The sequence below is a fragment of the Sarcophilus harrisii genome, chromosome 5 (assembly GCF_902635505.1).
Source record: "Sarcophilus harrisii chromosome 5, mSarHar1.11, whole genome shotgun sequence".
Taxonomy (NCBI): domain Eukaryota; kingdom Metazoa; phylum Chordata; class Mammalia; order Dasyuromorphia; family Dasyuridae; genus Sarcophilus; species Sarcophilus harrisii.
Genome location: NC_045430.1, coordinates 176907878 through 176932968, shown reverse-complemented (window position 1 = coordinate 176932968; position 25091 = coordinate 176907878). Strand labels below are relative to the sequence as shown.

Sequence of the window (25091 nt, the reverse complement as noted above, 5' to 3'; positions counted from 1 at the left end):
TTGTACAATAATTCAGAGTCTGATTCTTTTTGTACAGCAAAATAATGTTTTGGTCATGTATACTTATTGTGTATCTAAGTTATATTTTAATATATTTAACATCTACTGGTCATCCTGCCATTTAGGGGGGGGGGGGGGGGGGGTAAGAGGTGAAAAATTGGAACAAGAGGTTTGGCAATTGTTAATGCTGTAAAGTTACCCATGTATATATCCTGTAAATTAAAGGCTATTAAAAAAAAAAAAAAAAAAAAAAAAAAGAAATAATGTAAACTGATAAAAAAAAAAAAATTCCATTAAGATCATAAGATTTCTGATTTAGAGCTGGAAGGAATCTTATCTGGTATATGAGGCACAGAAAAATTAAATGATTTGTTTATAGTGACAAAGTTAATAGGTATCAAATGGTATATGAACCAAATTCTTCCCAAGTACAGCACTTTAAAACTCTATACCATATTGTCACAATAATCTACACTTTCAATGAAGACCATTTTAGTAACTACTTGTTCAAATAGTGAGTCACTCACTCCTAAACAAAAATATAGTAGTAACTATGAAAAATATATGGAAGATACAGAGTATCGGATTCTTAGTAAATAATCTTCTATTTTTTCTATGAAGTAAAAAGACTGAAACAAAATCTAAATGATTGCTGAACTTTGATTTGCAAAAAGATAGAAAGGAGGAAACATAAATTTAGATGTCCATTATTACTCCTTATCTTACCTAGGTGAGATTTGCCTAGCTGATCTATATAACACCTCAGGCAGGATCTAAATCTCTTGCTCCACTTAGGGTAGATTTCAAAGCTGATGATTTATGTTGCTTGTAAAAAGAGACAAAGCTATCTTTCTTTTCCTTGATGAAGTTTGTTTCATCATGACAAACTTCAATTAAAAGACATTCTTGTGTATTTCTGAACCAAAACTAATAACTTCAAGAATGACAATTAAATTTATACAAGGCCAAAAAAAAAATCCTCATCCCTTGAGAGCCATACCTTCCACATTCCATGGAGGGATGCCTTATAAAGACATTGCTATTCCCAGCCAGTGCTTCAGAACTGTGTAGTCTGTCCATAGAAATACAAATACCCTTTATGTTGAATCATCATCTCTGTGAAGTAACAGAGCTCTCAAAGGGTACATAACACATATATTCCGTGAAAAAGGTGAATGCGCCCCGTAGACTGAACCATAATTTATTATCATGCCATTTTGCTTAGATCACCAAAAGCCTAGTCACTGCTTAATATTTGTTCATAATACCAGATAAATCAGGATGACGTCTGCATGCTAGTTATCTAGCCAGGCAAGCCATACTTGATGTCTCACCATCTGCCCTGACTTTTGAATACACATGTTCTTAAATTAGGTGAAGGGAAACTCTGCAGTTCTTGGCTATATGCCAAGCATTTGAAAGATTTCCACTTTAGACTTAGGAATGAGAACAAGCTAGTCACAGACATGAAAGCCTCCTTATAAGAAATGCATCCAATCCTACAATTAACACAAACAGTTGGTTCTCTAGCAGCAAAAGATCATTACACATCAGCTGTTATATGTATGTGTTTATATATCAGACCACTTTAAAAAAAGAAGCCTGCCTAATTTATAGGTTAAAGGTATAGGAAGGAATGACTATTTGTATCACATCTGCAGTTGATGTGACTAAAGCAAGGGGACCTTTCTCATCACTCATAATCCTTTATGAATAAAATTCTTAAGACAGCCACCTAGTGTTTATCAGTAAGCAATCCAAAAATTGTAAATTGCTAATAGGTGGTTAATCATATAACAATGTTAAGGCTATCTCCTCAAGCTAAAAAAAAAAAAAAAAAATCAAAAGTACCATAGCTTTGTGAGTTCACTCGCAAACCAATTAAGTAAATTCATGAGCTTGAAAATGCAGGAGGAAGAATCAACTTTCAGAATGATTTGGGGAAAAAACATTCTACAGTAAATAAATTTTGTCAGGGAAATAAAATGACCCTATCCCACTCATTCTGAATTTATCAACCATTATTTTCTTTGGTCCTAGCACCGTACCTTGTATATAAAAAGGCAATTATGAAAATACTTTTTTCTTTTATTCTCACTAATTAGCAGAAAGATAAAGTGATGCAAATTTGGAGTGCAATATCATCAATTAAACTGCATTAAGAGTTGTAGCTTTTTATTTTGCACAGCTGTTTATGTAAGGTCTACTACAAACAAACCTACATGAAAGATATAAAAGAAAAAATGCAGGGAAAAATATTACTTGTAAAAGAAATGTTGAACCTGGAGCAATAACAAAACAAAAATCACACATGCTTCAAATGATTAAGAGGCAGGTAAAAACCAGCTCAATTTTTTAACTGAAGTTGTTAAAGGCACAGCACAATTTTGTACCCTTTCCCTTATTTTGTGGCCCTTTTATTTCTTTGATTCAAGCCCATGTCAGCGTCTGTTAGGCTGACATCTTGCCCCTTACCCAGGTAAGTGCCATAGGTCACGTTTCTGTACTCATCCCAGGAGATTAAGCCGTCTTGGTTCATGTCAAACTCCTGCCATTGGCGTTCAACATTGTCAGACATGTATTTCTTCTGGGTGTGCTTAAGCCAGGATTTCAGCTCCCCCTCGGTCACAAACCCATCTTTATCCACGTCTATTTTATCTACAATCACTCTACAAGACAAAACAGTTACATTTCAAGGTGCCGGCTCCACAAGACTTTCACCCAGACAAAACCTACCTAATATGTAGCCGTAGGTGGCATTTTTATATTCCTCCCAAGAAACGAGGCCGTCCTCATTGAGGTCATGCCCCTTCCACTGCCGCTCTACATCCTCGTAAATCCAGCGCTTTTGTGCAAATTTAATCCAGTCTTTGAGCTCATCCACAGTGACAAACCCGTCCTTGTCGCCATCTATTTTACTTACAATCTTTCTGTAGAAAATGTAGAAAAATCCAGCAAGAGGTTAAAAGGTTACAAAGTTCTAGATTTGGCAGTGCTGCATGATGTGACAACATGTGCTGTGCTACACTACAAGCAAGAGAAGTAAACGAACTGTCTCCAAAGCAGAACAAGATGGGCAAAACAGCCCTGTGCTGTGGGAAGTTAAATAGTCCTTTATTGCTTTTATAGGGATTCCCCAAGAAAAGTTATGGTCTGCTTCTTCTAGCAGCAGCATCCACATGGAAGGTCTAGTTAAGTGATAGACTGTAGGCTATGATCAGACTATGAATAAAAATAGCTTCTTACAAGAATAAAAATATAGTTTCTTCCAAGTTCTACAGACTTTGTATATATTATTATACAGTACTTATTTACTTATTCAAGAAAAAAATTCCCAGTCCTTGATAAAGCACAACCATTGGCATATTTTTTTTATACTCCACAATACTTTAAGATTTAAAGCAAATTTCATATTTGGGGGGGGGGGGGTAGGAGAAAAAATATTGGAGAAATGGACAAAAAACTCATACATCCCCACCCCCAAAAAGACTGTTCTGGGATAATGCATACACCCACAAAGTTCAAGTGTACACACACAGACACAGACACACACACACAACTAAGAAAAAATCATTATTGCTATAGTTTAAGTACCAGTGGAAAAGGTACTTATTATATAAAGTGAGGCTGACTCAGAATAAAAAGTTAAATTTGACCTTTATGTGTAGCTATAGTTAAAGATAATCTCCAATAAAAACGTGCCCTAAAGGTATGTAGTCTACTTAGGAAGGACACCCACCCTGTGAGCGTGCTGAGTGACCAAGATGCTAAACAAGGTATGGAAACTAAAGTGGCCTGTGAAACAACTTTTCCTCATTTTCAATGTGGAGATATCTGTGTATATCAATTTATCTCCGTTTGCAATCTCCATTACTTTAATAATTATGCATGGCCATCAGCAGGTTATGCCATGTAGCACAGCTTAGTGACCTGGCAGTTTCCCTTGAAGTAAGGGAACCAGAACTTCAAAGCTGGTATTTGTTTCTTGTGACTTAATTTTATTTATATTACTAACGGGAGCATACTAACTGGCTTCTTCATTAAAGAGGATTAGTTTTCTTTGTTACAAGAGTGGATGTGTGATATATGCATGTTAAGGACCATGCCTAAGTGTGAAAAGGCAGGTCAATTCTCCAAAAGTCCCCACAGCTGTGAATTATAACACACTTGAAGGAATTGAAAAGCAGCCTTTACTAACACAGATGTTGCTTGTGAATTGGGAAATGAAATAAATTGGAGGCGAGAGGGAAGAGGGAGAGGACAGAGAATGCAACTGCCTCTCAGTCTCCTTGTATTATTATCATCCTTTCACATGAAGGAATCTATTCTGCTGGTCAGAATTAGATCCCCAGCAACCACTGGCAGGTTGCTCCTGTAACATATGTAGAAAAAAGACAAAGATTAAAATTTTTTAAAATTTGGAATAGAAGATGGGGAAGTTCTATTTAAAGAAAAAGCTTTTAACTCTGATTTTAACTTTTTTTTTTTTTTTTTACAAATTCATAAAGTTAATAATAATGTTAAGATAACAGAGTACCTTCAAGACACAGAAAAATTACTTATGTAGTTATAAGCTATCATACAAATATTTAGATACAATTAAGATTACACTATTCTTCTTAAGTGACTGGTAGCTTTGCATTGCAATTGGAACAAGCAAATCCAAAATGTTACTCTTTATAAGTTCTATGAGGGTAGAGACCTTTTTCCATTAAAAAAAATAGTGACCCACAAAGAAACAAAAAAAGTAAATTCTCTCCCTGCCAAAAATTTAAAAAACTTAACGAGAACAAGAGAAAAAAAAAATTACTGTATTCACATTTAAGACTATATATACTTAGATTTTCCATTATGGATCACTTAAGAAAAAACTGGAAAATGGAAACAGGAGAGGAGAAAATGGAGAAAGGGGAAAGATCAGGGAAAGAAAACAATACTTACAAGGTTGAAATCAGGAAAGTGGTTTGCAAAAAACAAAAAACAACAACAACAATAACAAAAAAAAAAACAAAAACCCAAAACCCTCTTTAATAGCTATTGTTAGAGGAACACACCCCCCCCCCCCAAAAAAGAGGGGACTTTCTATAGAGTAACATCATCATCTAGTGGCTACTTGAGGTATTACATTTATGCTTAAACTGACTACATTTAAGCACTATCTTCACAGTACTTTGTTTTCCATTATTATCACATGTCGTCTTTGGACTTCAGTTTCTACACCTAAAAAGTGAGGAGGCTGGACTACACGGCCTCTTCAGTTCCTTCTAGCTTCTGATCCAAAATTCTAGGCTACTATATTCTCAACAGGGTTCTCCCAATTTGGTGATCTTCAAATCAACAGATGAGTTTTGTAATCAAAGCTGCAGGCAGAGTCATTCTCAAGGGAACAGAACCCCGATCTCATGGCATTCAACAGTTTTCAAAGAGTAATTCTAAGAAGTGAGTTTTTTTAAGAAAAAGTGAACTGAACAGGGTACAAAAAGAAAATGGAAAACTATGGACAGGCAGGTAGACAGATGCTTCAAGTACCAAAAGAATACTCACCATCTTTCCAAGTTAATGATACAAAGTAAGCATGCAATTGAACATGAAACTTTTTCTTTGAGTAATAAGCATTCTGTTTAACAGCTTTTTTGTGTGTAGCACTTATTCAAACTAATGCTTATTTTGTGCCATGGACTCTGCTGGCAGTCTGGTGAAGTTTATGGACCCCTTCTTGGAATAAGGTTTTATAATAATTGAAATGCTAAATTTTGAAAAGATATATAAGGTCAGTAAAAATATGTTGTTTTTTTTCCTCTTATCCAAGTTCATAGAACCAAGAACCTCTGCATTATAAAATAAAAACATTTGATTGTTTTTCTCATCATGTAGAAATATATTCCTCTCTTTTTGTGAACAAGTTTATGAGGAAGGCTTAATACCTAATAGAAGTTAATCTTGATATAGTTCTCTTAAGAAATCCTACAACAAACCACTGGAATCAGGTATTGTTTTGAAGGTTACCAGGAAAACAGGAGTTCAAATCTTTTTGTTTGTATTTTTTTTTTTTGCTAAGGCAATTGGGGTTAAGTGACTTACCCAGGAAGTGTTAAGTGTCTGAGACCAAATTTGAACTCAGGTCCCCCTGACTTCAGGGCTGGTGCTTTACCCACTGCACCACCTAGCTGGCCCAGAAGTTTAAATCTTAGAAAAAGCAATTTATTTATATGAGAAGTCATGGTTCAGTTTAAAATATGTATCCTTTATATTCAATGCAGAGAAAATTTTTCCTACCTCACTGACCTACACCTAGAGGATATATATTTTGAGATGAAGAAAATAATTGTTCCTTCCTTCAGGGACAACCTCCTTCCCCCTTTCGCTCCCCCCCCCCAAAAAAAAAATCTTAGAAGAGGAGAAAAGATACTTGAAACAAATGTGATTTAATTAAAATGAAAAACAATTATCACCCTTAAATAGAAACAGGATGGTTTTGTACACTGACACATTTAGTCAGGATAGAAACAAATTTCTTTTTTCAGACAGAAACAAATAGGAGGCAAGATTTTTAAAGTAATTTCCTCTATACTAAAGTATTACCTGGCAGAAAAAATCAGCAATAAACTCTTATCTAAGACCAGTTCAACTAAGATGAAAAGTTTTTTTACTCAAAAGTAAGAGGTGATAAATTTTGCAACTCTGGAAAACACATGAAATTTATCAGTAAGAAGTACCCATTTGCTAGTGAAAGCATGGATCATTCAAAAGTTTGAAACTTGATGTTTCACAGGAGAGGATATGCTCCCAAGGGTTATGGAATCTGAACTTTCAATAGCTCCTAAACTAAAGGGATAAGGAACTGAAAAAGTTCAAGTCCTAAAAAGCCACAATGACAAATGGAAAGGCTTCCAAAATTATCCTGGTCTTGCTCTTATTGTGTTAATCCTTATGTTCTGGTACTAAATTCTATAATTGGCACAAATCTGTAACCGTTGAGAGCTGTTTGGCAACAACTGGAATATCTAGAGGTCAGGAGTTAACAGAAGGCAAAGAATCCAAAGGGTAGTTTACAACTCACAAAAATGTGACCTCTGCCACAGGTTGCGTGATGGCATGCTGAGATTAAAACTAATCTAAAGAAAAAGAGCATTGTACCAAAATAGTATAGTAAAAGAAGCCTTTAGCTGTTCTTCGTTTTTATGTAAAGATGACTTAGTTTTACCAATATGTTCTGATGTGAACCATTTCATAAGAAAATTTAAGGAAGTAGCTCTTAACCTATAATAGCGCTGATTCTATGGTCAGGTTTCAAAAGTTATAGTTAAGACAGATCCAAAGGAAAAGAAAGCTAAAGGAAAAAAGAAAAAAAGAATGATTTATATATCCCTCTCAAGGCTAACCCCTTACCCAAGTCGCTCCTTGCTCTCCTCTGGCGTCAGCTGATCAAAGGTCTTTGCCTCTTCTGCACCCAGGAATGCATCATGGTCATAGTCAAAATTCTGGGCATCATCATGAGGTTTGTCACTGAGCTGAGGTTCATGGTGTACTCTTTCCTTCTTCTCTGTGGGCTTGCTCAAGGCACAGACTGTACATAGGGATAGGCACATGAGAAACTGTCGCAGGTCCATGATTTGATCAGATCTTAAAGAAAGGAAAGAGAATTCATATAGCAGTATGGTTTCCTAGCTAGAATGCTTATTTGTTTTTATCATATGAACTTGAGTAAATTGCTTTAGTCTTGCCATTTTACATCCTAAATTTTCAAAAATTAGGATAGGAGCACTTAACATGCTATGTACTACAGTATTAGAGATCTGTTGTCACAGCTTCCTTTATCTGTTAACCCTAACCCTGTCTGCAGGTTGAAAATAATTTGTTTCGTTCTGTTCATCTTCTCTTCCAGGCACATGGCTTTGTGGAAAGGGATGGTGGAAGGGAGAGAATTTGGAACTGCAAAAAACAAACAAGAAAGAACCATCAAAGTATATGGGCCAAAGTACAGCTTCATTTGAAGGGACAGATCAACTTCTATTGCAACTACTAGAATTAGCCATTCAACTAAAATTTAAGTACCTACTATACCTATACAATACTTGCTAGATATAAACCTTAAAGATTTTAAAGAGGACAGTTCATTTACTCAAAAAGTTTATACTCCAGTAATTACTGTATCATCTTCTACCCCTTAAATATTGTTCATTATTACCTCAGCAAAATAAAGCATCTATTCTTTGACTTCTTTTATAGAAAATTAAGAATTGCTGCGGGAATACATTGAGAATACTTCCAGTTTTCTAAATTAAATATATAAACTTCTACTGCACTACCTTTTATCAAAGTATTATTTTTAACCAGAAAAAAAAAAAACTATTTCCCTAAAGTAGTTCAAAGGATAAATGACATATGAAAAGATGCTCCAAGTCATTATTAATCAGAGAAATGCAAATTAAGACAACTCTAAGATACCACTACACACCTGTCAGATTGGCTAAGATGACAGGAAAAATAATGATGATTGTTGGAGGGATGTGGGAAAACTGGGACATTGATTCATTGTTGGTGGAGTTGTGAACGAATCCAACCATTTTGGAGAGTAGTTTGGAACTATGCTCAAAAAGTTATCAAACTGTGCATACCCTTTGATCCAGCAGTGTTACTACTGGGATTATATCCCAAAGAGATTATAAAGAAGGGAAAGGGTCCTGTATGTGCACGAATGTTTGTGGCAGCCCTTTTTGTAGTGGCTAGAAACTGGAAACTGAATGGATGTCCATCAGTTGGAGAATGGCTGAATAAATTGTGGTATATGAAAATTATGGAATATTACTGTTCTGTAAGAAATGACCAACAGGATGATTTCAGAAAGGTCTGGAGAGACTTACACGAACTGATGCTAAGTGAAATGAGCAGGACCAGGAGATCATTATATACTTCAACAACAATACTAGATGATGACTAGTCCTGATGGATCAGGCCATCCTCAGCAACAAGATCAACCAAATCATTTCTAATGGAGCAGTAATGAACTGAACTAACTATACCCAGAAAAAGAACTCTGGGAGATGACTAAAAACCATTACATTGAATTCCCAGTCCCTATATTTATGCACACCTGCATCTTTGATTTCCTTCACAAGCTAATTGTACAATAATTCAGAGTCTAATTCTTTTTGTACAGCAAAATAATGTTTTGGTCATGTATACTTATTGTGTATCTAAGTTATATTTTAATATATTTAACATCTACTGGTCATCCTGCCACTTAGGGAGGGGTAAGAGGTGAAAAATTGGAACAAGAGGTTTGGCAATTGTTAATGCTGTAAAGTTACCCATGTATATATCCTGTAAATTAAAGGCTATTAAATTAAAAAAAAAAAACAAAAAAAAAAAAAAAAAAAAAACAAAGGATAAATGACAAATATGTTATTTAAAATCATAGGAAGGGAGAAGAAAAGCTAGAAGTAAAACTTACAGGTTAAGATAACCCAAGTTGAATGAAATAAGGTATAACCAACTCTAATTCATTAAAGATTTCTAGACTATCAAAAGAGAATACAACGTGAAAAAACTTTGGAGAATGGATGCTCAAGACAAAGATGGAAGAGATTCACTCTGAGTGAGCTGACAGGACACCATTAAGCAAAGAGGGGTGTCTAAAGGAATAACAGGACAAGGTAGATCAAAATTCTTTACCGAGGGAGTAAAGAAAAACTCTTCCTACTGTCTTTTCCCAGACTGATTTGTAGTTTATTTTAAAGGTATGAAAATTATTTCTTTAAAGTATAACATACCATTTCTATTAACTGGCACTTTTAAAATAACAGAACTAGTTACACAAGAAATCACATGAAGATGCAAATAATTAAGAGAAAATTAAAGTCCCTTGAGAATCAACACATCTATGCTTTTATCTTTTGTCCAAATCATATGTTTAGAATAGATTGAGAATGAAAGATTATGTTACATTAAGCACTAAAGAAAATTCCCAGGGAAAGTGTCAAGATCATACAAAAATAAAACAAAAATTCACTGATAGCCAGAAAACAAGCTTCTATCCTAAGGTGGATAATACAAGGAAAGAAAACCAGAAGTCAACAGAAGTGCAGGTTTAAGGGTTAGGATCAGAGTTGGGGCTCATTCTACTTATGCAAAGGATTTCAATTTCAGCAAAGCTTTTAAATGTTTAAACTACATGTCCATGAGAAATTGAACATTGTATACTAGTAGCTCTTACAAACAACAAGCATTATACAAGGAATAAATGTTTAAGGCACGTTTAATAATTAGACATGGCCTAGCAGGAAGCTTTTAAGAATTAACATTTAGTCAAAATACATTTCACAGTATCTGAGGTTTGTCATTTTGACTCAGAGATAGCATAATGTATCAGAATAAGAAACGAATTTAAGAGTCAGATAATTTAAGGTTTCAGTGCTCTAACTCTGCCAATGACTATGTTGTTATAAGATCAAATTTTTGCTTCAATTTTCTCATTTATAAATTATTATCTTCCTTTCTAGAATATCAGCCTGATGTGGTAAAATCCTGTACTAGGAATCAAAAGACTTGAGAGTTCAAGTCCTAGTTCTGACAATTACTAGCAGTATAATTAAATTGAAAATAATTAATTTTTTCTGTACCTGTTTCATCTATAAACTGAGGATACTAATTTCCATTATATACTTAAGAATATGGTTATATAAAGCTGTCAACCTTAAAATTGCTGTAAAATGTGAGCTTTTAGTAAATTTACAATATCTGGGAGTCAGAAAGTTCACATGGCACATTATAAAATGTCTTTAAGTTCTATGGAAACTAAATGCAAAGAGGAAAGGCGCAAATTTACAGGAAAGCATACCAAACAGGAAAGCAGAAGCCTAGTTTCCTTTCAACTCTGTCACTAATTATATGATCCTAAACAAGTCACAATCTCTTAAGGCCTATTTCTTTAGTGATAAGGTGAAGGAGGTTTGGATTAGATGATTCCTCCCTCCATTATATAAAAGACCTCTTCTAGCTCTTAAAATAGTATTGAGTCAGAAATGCTTTTTGTGGTACAAAGAATTGGAAACAAAGTAGGTGTCCATAGACTGTGGATAAGTTGTGGTATCTGAATATTACTATTCTATTTTTAAAAATGAGAAACTGACAAGGAAGATATAAACTGATGCTATGAGTTCTAAAGATATTACATTTTGGGAACTGTGGAATGAAAATAATCTAAAGCTCCCCCAAATAAGAAGTTTATACTTGATTATTCAAGACACATAAAATGTATTTACAAAACTGGCTCCTAACTGCTTTGAGTTCATAAGTAAACAAGTGGCTAAGAAAGTTACTGTAATTTTGTTTAGGTAACCAGCAGTTCCTCTGTCAAAATGTTTCTTCGCTAAGACAGAAATATGGATAAAGCCAGTTTTCTACATTTCTGTACATCAGTATCTTATCTAGTAAACTAATGTACTGAAACCATCAAATAAAACTGGCCCAAGAGGTGAAGTACAGTAGAAGAGAATAGGCTTTAAACCAAAGGATAGAAGTTCAAATCCCAGTCTTGATTTTCACTTGATTTCTGGCAAGTTTATTAATCCCTATGTCCCAGTTTCCTAATGGATAAAATAGGGAATAATAACAACTTCAAGTCCCCAGGATTATAAGGAAAAAACACTTTCTAAACTTTAAAGTGAAATACAAAATATAACAATTATGACTTACCTTGGGCAGCTATAATGTATATAAAAACAAAGAGTTCGCAAACTTTGCATATGACTAGAACTGCTTTTAAATGTGGCAGGAGGGGGCACAAATAGTGAGAATCTCTTCCTAAATTCATTGATCTCTATACTATTAGCATACATAAAGAAAATTCAGAATGACAGAAAGCTATTATGAATTGAGCAATTTAAAAATCCATATTTTCATAATCAAAACAATTTATACATTTGAAAAACATTAATACATATGTATACATGACACGGAATCAAGGACGTCTTGGAATTAACATGGAACCTTCTCCCTCAATCCACCCCAGGGTTCCACAGGCTGGAGACTGGGAATGCTGAAAGAATGGAAAGAGTTTGATGGTATGGGTATTGAGTCAGAAGAATGTTCAAGAATGTTTTGTCAGTGACTTTGACTTTAGACTGTTTATATTAGCAAGTGTCACTTGCTGCCAGGTTCTTCATTTATAAATGAGGTGAAAATAGGAATCAAGTAAGATGATGCATAAAACATTCTCTGAACTACAAGGATGGATATATGTGTGTGAAAGAGAGAGGAAAGAGGAGAGAAAAGGAGAGGGGAAAGCGGAGAGAGAGACAGAGATAGAGAGACAGAGAATAAAGACAAGAACATTCAGGCCTCTGTTCTAATACGGCAACAGAATCATTTCCAAAGCAACCCAACTAATCAAGGCAATTTTTAAAGGAAATCATGACTCAAACCCAATTTTCACAGAATACTGAAATTAAAGTAGGAAGAGCATCAATTGGCCAGCAAGAATTCCACTTGTAGATTATTATACTGGAAGAGTTAGGAAGGGGAGATAAGAATATATGTATATATGCCAGGCACCCCTGCCAAACACTTTATAAACTGTAACCATTTTACAATTGAGGAAACTGAAACAAAGAGAGGTTAAGTGGCTTGTCCCCCCCAACCTTGAAGTGTTAAATAGGAAGCAGTAAAGGGGTGACTCAATGAGAATCTAAAGAATTCTTTAAGGCCAAAAGGAAAAGGAGCTAAATATATTAGGCTAGGATAGTTCTTGGCCAAAACTTGGTAGGGAATATGAAGCCTTTGTAGGCGTCACCTTTACACCTTCTTTATCACCTTTACATCATCATCACCACCCCTGCATTGGATGCAGGAAGCATGCTAAAGCAGACACAGACACTAAGGAGATCTAGTATTAAAGATTTCTTTTGAAGTTACGATAATAGTTAAACACAAAGTCATAGGAACAGGAAAAAAGAAATGCTCTTTTGTAGTTTTAATTAAGATTGCTATCCGGGCAGCTAGGTGGCGCAGTGGATAGAACACTAGCCCTGAAGTGAGGAGGACCCTAGTTCAAATTTGATCTCAGACACTTAACTCCTAGCTGTGTGATCCTGGGCAAATCATTTAATCCCCACTGCCTCAGGGGAAAAAAAAATTACCATCCACAGACTAGGCAACAATATGAAATTGTTAGATACTAACAGCTCAAATGGGATTTACTAGTGACAGAATGTCTCTGTTCTAAGAACACCTCTTCCTGAAATCTTGCTCTCTTCCCTAATTTTCTTTGTTAGAATGGAAACCTTTATGCTCTAAACCTGGAAGAGAGAAAGTATTGCCTCCCTGGCCAATACCTAAGCTTCCTGCTTATGACATAATAATAAAAAGTGCCTGACTGAGACCCTGCCCTTCATTCCACAATACTCATGATCCTCTTAGATGGTCACATTGCTCCTCTTGACTTCCCACAGCTTTCTTCGTGAAGTCTAATTAGAAGGATATTACTTTGTATCTACTCCTAGAAGTATTACAGATTGCAGTTTCTTTAATAAATGCTTCTTGATTGAGTAATTGCTGTGACTGGTTCTGGACGTTTATGTAGAAGACATCCTTTTCTTTAAAAAAAAAAAAAAAAAAGTGTCACATACTGCCAGGTTGCAAAACCTTTTCTTTACTCCTATAGCTGGAGCTCTCCATAATTTGAAGAAAAAAAAAATCCTTACTCTACAATCACCCATGTAATCAAGAGCAAAATACTTAACTTTTGAGGTTTACTCATCTGTAAAATCAGAGAGCTGAATTTAAGATTAAGAGTTTTTAAAACTTTTTTATATTATGGACTCCCTTTGTGATAGTCTGAAGCCTATGGATCCCTTCTTGGAATGTTTTAAAGTAAACAAAATACTAATTTTCATTTAGAGGTTAGTAAAAATAAAGATGTAATCCCCCTCTCCCCCTGCCCCAATCCAATTTTAGACCCCAACCCTCATTCTATCCACAGAACCTTTGGGAACCTGATCCTTAGGATATAAGATTAAGAACTGGAAGTGGTCTCACAGTTTTATGCAGGCTGAGTTAGTTTGCCTTTAAGAGAGTGGGGAGAAACACTAAGAAGTGTTACCCAGGTTTGGCTTGCTTGCTCAGACACATGAAAGGTCTAATCTATAAGGAGTTGACCTTATCTCCTTTATATATCTAGCACATGATGACATTTTCCTACAAATTTACTGATGTGAGTATTTTACTCCCATCTAAATTCTTTTAAACTCCCTATTCATGGATCACTTCACCAGAGCAAATAGAGAATCATACCCTAACCCACAATGTCTCATCAGCCTGAAAATCTATCAATGAAAACAATATCAAAAAGTAATTCTTTTCTTAAAGTATGCTAAGACGAATACTAAAAAAGTATGGCAATTTGTCACACTTGAAAAATAATATCAATCCACGAACCAGAAACTAGGAAAACCCCATGAATCAGTAATTCTTAGACTATATTTAAAGTATCTCTACTCTGAGGAACATGTTAAATATAAAAGAGGACATAGAAAATGTGGGAAAATTCAAACAATAATAATTCACATTTATATAGTAAGCGATATTTATCAAACACTTACCTCACAATACCACATATAAGATAAATAGGGCATTATCTTCATTCTTGTCCAAGCTAATAAAGTTTTAAAGCTAGATTGTAAACACAAGATTTCTGCTGATAAATGTAGTCATTTTCATTATACCGCTCTCTCTAAAAGCCATACTTCTCTATGATATTCAGTTGTTATTCAGTAGTTTTTCAGTCCTGTACAATTCTTCATGGCACCATCTAGGTTTTCCTTGGCAAAGACACTGGGAGTGCTTTGTCATTTCCTTTTCAAGATCATTTTACAGATGAGGAAACTGAGACTAACAGGCTTAAATGATTTGCCCTGGGTCATACCATTGACATGTCTGAGACCAGATTTTGAACTCGGGAAAATAACTCTTCCCAATCCCAGGCTATATACTACTTCGGCATAGGCATTTAGGTGCCTCCTTTAGTATACATTAGTAATAGCCTAATTTTTTGATTTCCACAAACTGTTTCAAAGCTTTTAAGTGGAGAAGGTTAATGAATTGTGACATGAAGTTCTATTGATAACAAAATTCTAGGAATTCACTTTCCTTTAAAAAAAAAAATCTAAATTATCCTCTTCACTCCCACTTAATCTGGTCATTTTGGTAAAAAGGTTATTTGTTGACAGAATGAGACCAACTGTTTAGAAGTATAGTCAGTCAGAAGATAATTTGACCAAACCCCAGTAACTGAAGAAATAGTAAACCACTCTAGTTATTTGCCAAGAAAACCCCATGAACAATATTAATATGAAAAAAGAGATGACACAGGAGGATGAACTAAAGCAGAAACCCCTCCCTCCTCATCAGATGTCCAATACTCAACAGAGGAAGAACGAAGGACAACTACAAGTAGCTCCAGTACTAATGAAGCATCTGAGCCAAAGGCTAAAGGAAGTTCAGCTGTGGTGACAAAAGGAGTATAATGCTGTAAAGATATAGTGTCATGGAAACAACATGAACTTGGACAAACTTCAAGAGATAGTGGAGAACTGTAGGACTTGGAGTGCTATGGTTCATGGGGTAACAAGTCAAACACAATCAACCTACCCCAAAAAAACTCCCAAACCTCAATAATACAGTCTAACTACTACTAAAATTTTATTTTTAAATTCAATTTTATTTTCAACATCCAATTTCTCTCCCTCTTCCCCCTTCCAAAAAAAGCCTTCTGCACCCTGAGACTGATACTTCTCTATCTGAAGTGGGCAATATGTTTCATCATGCATCTTCTAGAATTACGATTAATAATTGTGTCTTTCAAGGATGTTTATTTTTTACAATATCATTGTTACTGTATTAAATGTTCTGCTCACTTTACTTTGCAACAATTCATAAAAGTCTTCCTTGATTCTTGGAAACCCATCATTTCTTTTAGCATAATGGGATTCTCTCACACTCACATACCACATAGCTTGTTTGGCTACTCCCCTAATTGATGGATACCTCCTGTGTTTTCAATTCTTTTTCACCTCAAAAAAGAGTTACAATATTTTTATGTATATATGAGTCCTTTCTTTTTCTTTAATTTCTTTGAAGGTAGAGATCTAGTATATTGTTAGGTGAAAAGGTATATACAATTTAATAGCTTTTTGATACAAGAATTTTCTAAGGAACTTTGATGAACAATTATTCTGATTCTAATGTTCAGTGATAACTCATGGAAGTGATGTAGTGACAAAACACCTCCTTCCTGAGCTAGATTGGGAAGGGAAAAGATTTCCATATTTAGTAAAAGGGTCTTATTGAATAAAAGTAGTCACTTCAAGCCAAATAAATGAATAAGTGGATTCCAGTAACTTTTCTAAACTAAGCCCAAGATAAATGATATGTCAAATTCATCCCCTTATCTAAAATACAAGATTTTCATTTAAAAGGCACTTTTATGATAATCCATCATCCCCCCCCCCCCCCCCCCCTTAACAAGGTTGGCCCTTTCAGTCATCATCTAGGGGAGCAACTACCATTATCAACACCAACCAACAATCAAATACTTTCTGCCAGAGCAGGTAAATTATCTTAGCCAAAGCAACAAGATGCTAATTTTAAGTCAAACCATTGCTAACCAACTCAATAACAACTACTTCTCATATCTAGGCAGTGTGGCAGCACTTTGTAACGTTCAGTATTTCCCTGACAGATTTTTTTCTTTTCACCCAAAACATGAGGATATTTTACCTAAAGAATATAAGTGACTACAGATCTCAATTGGCCCATATGATTTATCCCTTCTGTAACTACAGCTTCCTTTCAGAAGCAGGGATAAATAGCACTTACTTTGCAAGGGTGTTGAGGATGAAATGATGTGATATTTGTATCGTGCTTATCATAGAGTCAGAAACAAGGTAGATACTTAATTGATACTTAAAATTTATTTTCTTCCTAACCTTCCTCCAGTCAACATGGAGTGGGGAAGTACAAGAATACTTTTGTTGCATATCTTTGCTGTGTGTGTGTCAAAACAAATTTGTGTTCAACATTTAATGACTTCCAAGGGTCTCATTTCATCTTATCACCTCAGTGTTGATGTTAAGAACAAATAGTGGCCATACTCCCAGCCTTACCAAGCAGCCCTTATCCAGGTGAAGAAATCTCCTATTTCTGTCACCATCTGTAAACCCAAGGGTCCTGAATAGAGCAGATACAGATTTGATATAATTAATAGAAATGACACTAAAGAAGACACATTGCCGTCTGCCTTGCCATTGTATTCTAAGGAATACTATGACTTTTCATCTGCCCTACAGCTGAAACTTCCCCTGTGTTATCTTCTATTAGAATTAATCCCTTGAGAGTAGAGATTGTTTTTCTATTTGCATTCCCAGTGTTTAACACTGTGTTCTACACAAACTAAGTGCTTAATAAATGCTTTTTCGGGGACAAAAAAAAAAGATGCCTCTGATCCAACAGCAGTGTTACTCATCTATTTCAGGGATTCTAAAATCTAGGGTCCTTAAGTTTTTAAAAATATTTTGTTGACTATTTCAATATAATTAGCTTCCTTTATAGTCTACATATGCATTTTAAAACATTCTAAGAAGTGAATCATAGGTTTTATCACTGTCAAAAGGTTCCATTTAACACAAAAAAGTTAATAACCCATTAGCCACTTTCACTCTTTCTGATCAAGGACATACATAAATAGCAAATTGGATCTAAAAGTATAAAACATATTAACAAAACAGTAAAAAGTTAATAAAATAGGCCGGACAGTGACTGAATCTATGACTCTGAAATCATTAGTATGATGCTTTGAAATAAGCAATATAAAAATCACATAAAAAAAAATTCTAGAAATTTTTTTCTGCATCAGCTAAATAAAATATTAATTAGCAAGAGGTAGAAACAATAACTTGGGTTCAAAAAATTCTTGTGACTCTGGAAACTGACATTTAATTCTCCATACTATAATTCCAAATGACAAATATTTGTCAACAGAATTTTAAGAACCTGACTGGTATCTTTTAAATACTAAGCTGATCATGAAGCTCGCTGTGATCATTTTAATTCAAAATCCCCCTAGTCTCTAAACTCTTATAGAACCTATAACTGTCGATACCACTTTTTAAGATTACCTACTACCGTGGAGTGTGGTTATGTTTATATGTACATATCTTATCTCCTATAATAGATTGCATACAAAGACCAAGAACTACATGTCATTTACTGCTGCATATCCTTACAGCACCTTCCTTTGACTTGGCTAGGATCCAACAACAAACAGGTCAATATGTTGTTTCAGCTGTGCAGTGAAGAACATATGTTTCCCAACCATCACTACTATTTATTTTTATGTGTTCACATGAACATACAGCACTAAGCTAGGTGCAAGAATACTCTCCAAAGTTTAAAGCCTGGAAAACATTTTCATTGACTCCTCTTCCCCTTCCTTTCTCCTGGCTCTATCTCTACCAATTCTTACCACAAGAAGTGGTGAAATAGTAAAAGGATTATGTTTAGGGACTAGACTTTCTGTGACCACAGGCAACTTTCTCAGGCTAAAAAAATAAATAAAAGGTGTATACCTCCATTCATGGAGTTTCCCCACCAAATAGGAGAAATATTTGGACTACCTACTTCATTGGATTGTTGTACGGAAAACTCACTGCAAACTGGCCAGCAGCAAGTTATCATTTATAACATTCTGTATATTATGCTCTCAATAAGCAATTATTAATGGATGAATAAAAAAGCATCAGGGTTATTATTCAAAATTGCTTAAGAAATCTGTTTTAGTAGACTATGTACGCATTCTCAAAAAACATGCAAAAAAAAAACACTTCTTTGAAAAATTTGATGCAAATGTGTTTTTAGTTTCTTTACTGTATCATTATCACTATTTAAGAACCTTAGAAAAATCCTAATGAAGGTCACTGGTATTCAGCAAAAGATTTTGGGCAGAATGTTGATTTCACTGTTTTAACTTTTTTTTTTTTTTTTGGGGGGGGGGGCGGGAGTTGGGGACTCCAGAGAAAGAAACAAACTATAAAAAATGGGTTCAGGTCCAGCTTTAGATACTTATTTCCTAACTCAGCAAATTACTCAATCCTAGGCAATTCTCTATGGATATAGACTGAAAAGCAGTTACAATACATTAGAGGGAGAGATTCCTTGGGTGGGGCAAAGTTTTCTTAAGTCAATAAAACTGGAGGGGGGGGGGGAAGGAATCCTTTTACAATGTCATCTTATTTGAGTCTCAAACCAACCCAGTGGAGTAGGTTATACAGATAGTAATACCTGTATTACTACTTATATATCTCAATTTATTTTGCTTATGTTTTATATACTTACATGTCACTTTCATACTTGGGTAAACAAATCAATTCATTGTAGCACATATATTTATACATGCCAATGTATTTTGCTTATGTTTTATATACTTAGGTAAACAAATCAATTCATTGTAGCACATATATTTATACATGCCAATGTATTTTGCTTATGTTTTATATACTTAGGTAAACAAATCAATTCATTGTAGCACATATATTTATACATGCCAATGTATTTTGCTTATGTTTTATATACTTAGGTAAACAAATCAATTCATTGTTAGCACATATATTTATACATGCCAATGTATTTTGCTTATGTTTTATATACTTAGGTAAACAAATCAATTCATTGTAGCACATATATTTATACATGCCAATGTATTTTGCTTATGTTTTATATACTTAGGTAAACAAATCAATTTATTGTAGCATATATTTATACATGCCAATTTATTACGTTACATATTGACACATCCCAGTTTATTGGGATTTATATACTTACACAGATACATATACACACTTATGTATACTTATACATCCCAATTTTACAAAGGACTTAGGATTACGTAGTTACCTTGGACAAGTTGTCCTTCCTTAAGGGAATTCCGTTCGCTTTTCTGAGAAAGGGAAAGGGGGGGGGGCGGGGGAGGGAATCCCTTCGGTTCCTTTCAGCCCTAAAGCTCTATGATCTTGGGATCCTAACTCAGTTTGCAATTACCGTCAGAAGCTAGTTTCAAGGTCAGCTCTTTCCCGACTCCCACCTCCAGAGGGTTTTCTACAATACCCCGCACGCCTTAAACTTTAAATCTTTACGTTTTTAAACACTTTTCCAGTTCCGCCGCTGAACTTTTAGTTTTACGAAGGAGCCGGGACGGCCTGGCCTGCTCTCCAAGGTCTCTCCCCGCTGCGGACAGACGATCGGGATCCAGGGAAGGCCGGCAGAGCTACAGGCCGGCATCAGCGGCGGCCGCTCCTTGCAAGGCTCGCCGGGTGCTCGCGGTGCGTGCCGAGCCCGAGAGCCGAGCCAGACCCGGGCATCCCCAACCACCGAGGAGTGCCCCGTTCCGGGGCCGTACGTGTTTGGAAGGAGTCGGCTCTAGGGTCACTGACTTGCGCCTCCCGTCCTCCCTCGGACGGCGGCGGGGAGCCGGGTCTCCGGCTAACCGGGTGCCGGGCGGCTTTGCCAACCAGCAAAGTGCCCCGGCCCCTTCCTTGCCTCCACCTCCGCCACAATGACCCGCGCCGCTGCTTCCGGGCACCTCTCGGCAGGGAGGCGGCCCACCGAGCTGAGGGGGTCCCAGGCAGCCGAGGCGGCGTCGGAACTCCTGGGCCCCGGGCCCCGGCGAGCGCCCCAGGGCTGCAGGGGGACGGGGCACACTTACCACGCCGACAGGGGCGAGCAAGGCTGCGGGAAGGGAAGCGTCTCCGGGAGACTGTCCGTTACCGGGACAGCCAAAGCCGCCGCCGCCGCCGCCTCACTCGGACAGGTTCGCTTCACGCGCGCACGCACCACCCAACCGGAAGTGGCCGCACGCACCGCCCTCGTCCGCGCTGCCGGCTCCCTCAGGACCAATCCTCGGAGAGCCCGCCTCCGACGCCCGGCCTCCTCGGGCGGCCATTGGCCCGATGGGCACGTAGCTCCTATTGGCTGAAAAGCGCCACGTCCCCACGAGCCCGCGGAGTGGCGTGGACTGGATTCCCGCCCAACCGCCTTCTCTGGAACCCGGTCTCCGCCGCAGGCCGGCCTCCCGTTGCCCCTCCGCGAGCCGGGGCCAGGGATCTTTGCGGAGACGTCCTCATTCTCCCCCGCTCCCACTAAGAGGTGATAAACCTCAGCAACAAGTAGCTGTTGGTAGTTCTTCCCCGCTCCGACGCCGCCCGCTCTCCCGTCCCGTTTTCAGTCAAGGCTGCCCCCTCGTCGTGACCCCATTGAGGATCTTCTTGGCAAAGACGCTGCCATTTCCTTCTCCAACTGCTTTTACAAATGAGGAAACTGAGGCAAACGAGTCATAGTGAGGGGCTTAAGATCGTACCGCTCCTGAGGGTCCGAGTTTGGATTCGAACTCGGGACCCGCCGACTCCAGGGCCAGCTCTCTATTTACTGTCCCGCCCAGCTGCTTCATACCCTCCCATTTTTCAGATGAAAAAACTGAGACTGCAATTCGAATCTAGGTCCTTCCACCCCAAATCTAGCACCCTTGCTTTGCTTCCAATTTTCACCTCATTGCATATCCAAGACCTAAGAGATGCATGAAGCATATTTTAATTTATTCCATTAAGATCAGCAAGAATTCATTGCATACTTTCAAAAGGTATTCAGTTCAACAAGTGTTTATTGATTCACAACATCATTTCGTTGCAAATCCATGATCTGAAAGGCGCATGAAACATGTTCATTTTAATTTGATATCATTAGGTTCAAGAAATGTTTGTTGAATACTTTTTAAAAAGTATTCAAATAATTCAGTTCAAATGTTTATTGAATATTTATTTGGCTCGGCACAAAATCACCTCCTTGCAAATCGATGACCTGAAAAGTTCATGAAACAAATTCATTTTAATTTGATTCTGCTAAGTTTAGGAAAGTATATTGAATACTTGGCCCAGGAAGAAAAAGTGGGGGAGGAGAGGGGAAGAAGGAGGGAAACTTAAGAATTAGTAGAAGCTTGAACTCAACCCTTTTTATTGTTGGAGGGGTTTTTTGCAGGCTGGATGAGCATCCCACCCCAATATTATGAAGGACATTCCTGTTCAAGTGTAGATTGGAATAGAACCTTATAATTTTGAGATTTTAAAATTCTAGGAAATAAATGCCTGTTGACTAACTGATGTACATTCAGGTTCTTACCCCATAGGAGCTTAAAATTTATTTCAGACAAGGTATGTGAAAAAGGTTCCTTAGTGCATTAAGCTTTCTGACCCATCCATTTGAGGCTGTGGGGATGAAGCTGACTGGGATCTCAAAGGCTATGTCAGCAGAATGCAAGTTTAGGAAGTTTTGCTCAGGCCTGGGAACAAAAGACCAGGCTAGCTAAGTTCAGAGTTCATCAATGCAATGTTATGGTTTGGTTTGTTTTTTTGTTTTGTTTTGTTTTGTTTTTGGCCCTATGAACATGAGTCAGTCAAGGGGGAAACTTATGAATACCATATTCACAGTCTTGATTGGATAGAAGTGGGACAGAAACAAAAGAAATAGCTGGATCATTGTTTAGCTCCTGTTGCCTCCTTACTGAATATAAGGAGTATGTACTCTGATTTTTAAATCTTTGTAACTTTCCTTTGTTGTTAGTTTACCCTTGGAGTTAGCAGTAATAAAAATTAAAATAAAACAGACCCACAAAAAAAAACCCCCCCACCACCTTGAAAAACCCTAACAAAGATGCAATATACATATTTATACTTCCTTCCCCTCTCTGGCATCCCCTCTCCCCAGATTCCAAGATGGGATCAAAGTTGGAAACTTGATGTAACTTTTCCTTTTTGTTTATCTCTACCTGTTATCTCTTTTTGCCTGTGATACAATAAATACCCATAGAAAATTTAAGTTTAGGCAGCCCTTCCAAATGAGACCTAATTAAGATGAACTTTGGATGGAGAAAGAAGGAACAGGTAAAACCTAAGAGAAAACAGACAGGCTCTGTGCCCCAGGACTTGAATATATCTTCTTTAAAAAAATTAGGAATCCACAATGTATTTTTAAAGTATTTCCAGATGTTCAACCCTGACAAGACAATCCTCTATTCCTCTCCAAGCGCCCGACTCCAATGCAAAGGTGAGAGAGACATACAGCAAATCCAGGAATTCATAAAAAGAAAACTACAGTGATCTTTTGTCATCAAAGAAGGGAGTTCTTGAATAGGACCTTGAAGAAATTTAAGAACAATTTTATTTCCACAAATATCTATCGAATATCCACCATGATAAGAATGCTGATTCTAGGAAAGATACTTCATTTAGGTAAAGGATGGGGGGTTGCTTCCCTAAAGGAGCTAACAATCAGGTAAGTATGTATGTGTATGATACATACACAAATTATATAATAATATTTGTATAGAAGAGATGTGTAAGCAAATTAGTATGCAAAATCCATGGCAGGAATTTTCAACTGGGAAAATCAGGGTAGGCTTCCTGAGGAGAGTGGCATTTGAATTGAGTTTGGGGACAGGACAACATTTCAAGAATAAGGAAAAGCATGAAGAACCATGTGAAATTTCAAAAGTTAGAATGCTTGCTTTATTTTTTCCTTTAAAAACATTATACAAAATATAAAATTTTATATATAAAATAAGTGTTAATTGTTAGATGGAATGGCTCTCTAAGGAAAAGTAAAAATACTAGGAAAAACTTTAGGGATGTAAAAAAAAAAAACAAAGATCTGTTTGTTTGTTTGTTTTTTTTTAAGAAAGAATAGGATGTTTACAGGGGATGGACAAATAGTCCAGGTATATTGGAGCACAGAATATGTGGAAGGGAATAGCATGAAATAAAAGCTGAAAAGGGAAGTTGGTACAAGAATGTGGAAGACATTAAATGATCACCAAAGAAGTCAGAATTTTACTCAGTATGCAGTACTTCTTACATCCACCTTGGACCAGTAGAACCTGTTTACACCAACTCCAGATTTTTATCTTGGTGCAAGTGGGCAAATCATTAAGATGTGCTTTCATAACTCTGGATTGGAGGTCTTTTATAGGACTAATTACCTTCTTAGACCTCATGTGGATTGTGATAGCCTATTATGATGCTTCAACTTCTACCATTACCTTAAAAATTGAGTGCCCTCTGGGGAGCTAAGTTTGAGCCCCAAACATGATGGCCCTTTTCTTGTCCCTTATCACATCTTGATGACAGTCATCTCACAACTGTGCTCATCGTTACTCATCCAGAACAGCTGGGCTAAGGGTTGGGGAAGAGTTCAGTGATACTATATTTGTTTGTATTGATGGAATGTGGTGTCCTAAAATGAGTACTGATTTAAAAATCAGAAGCTGGTTCAAATCTCAGCTGTGTCATCTTTCTAGAGCCTTATCTTTTAAAATAAGGAAATTCTCTAAAGACCTTTTCAGCTCTAAGTCTATGATTATGACTACAGTTTTTCTAGCAAAGTGATTTTAGTAAATCAACAAGTATTTATTAAGCACCCACTATATGTTGTTAGGCTTTATGTTAAGGATACAAATAAAACAATTCCATCTCACTAGGACAACTCCCAACCTGCTGAAGGAGAAAATAAGGAAACAGAAATATATACAATGTAAATATAAAGAGAAAAATTACAAAGCAGTTATGTGAAGAGGGAAGGCTCTAATAGTGGAGAAGAACATAATAGGTTTCTCTAATAAGGTTGTGCTTGTACTGCTTTTTAGTGGAAGAGAGGGATTCTGTAAGATGGATATGAGTAGGTGTGCATCCCAGGTTTGAGTACAAAGACTCAGAGACAGAATTTGGTTTGTCCTCTATGGGAATGAAGAAAAGGCCAGTTTGGGAGGGGGAACAATACAATAAGGGTTGGAGCCAAATTGTAAAGTGCTTGCAAAGCTAAACATAGGAATTTCTATTTGATACATGATAGGAAGCAGCTGGAGTTGGATGGTGATGTGATGGTATCTGTGCTTTAAAAAAAATCACTTTGGCAGCATTGTAGAAGGCAAACTAAAGTGGGTAGAGACTTGAGGCAGAGTGACCAAAGAGGAAGCCATTCAAATAATCTAAGTGAGA

The 25091-nt window shown here is 36.6% G+C and overlaps 1 protein-coding gene across 2 annotated transcripts in view; it reads right to left on the bottom strand.

The window, feature by feature from the left end:
* Window positions 1-20884, bottom strand: part of CALU (calumenin) — a 32875-nt gene extending 11991 nt beyond the window's left edge. The window contains exons 1-3 of one of the 2 annotated variants that reach the window (XM_031939024.1): window positions 20756-20884; window positions 7390-7623; window positions 2737-2930 (exon numbers count right to left, since the gene is read on the bottom strand). In XM_031939024.1, the coding sequence (XP_031794884.1) occupies window positions 2737-2930; window positions 7390-7610 (415 nt within the window). In that variant the 5' untranslated portion in view covers window positions 7611-7623; window positions 20756-20884. Of the gene's footprint in view, window positions 1-2475; window positions 2670-2736; window positions 2931-7389; window positions 7624-20755 lie in introns of both variants that reach the window. The other variant, XM_031939025.1, reaches the window with a different exon arrangement.
* Between the last annotated feature and the right edge of the window lie 4207 nt (window positions 20885-25091).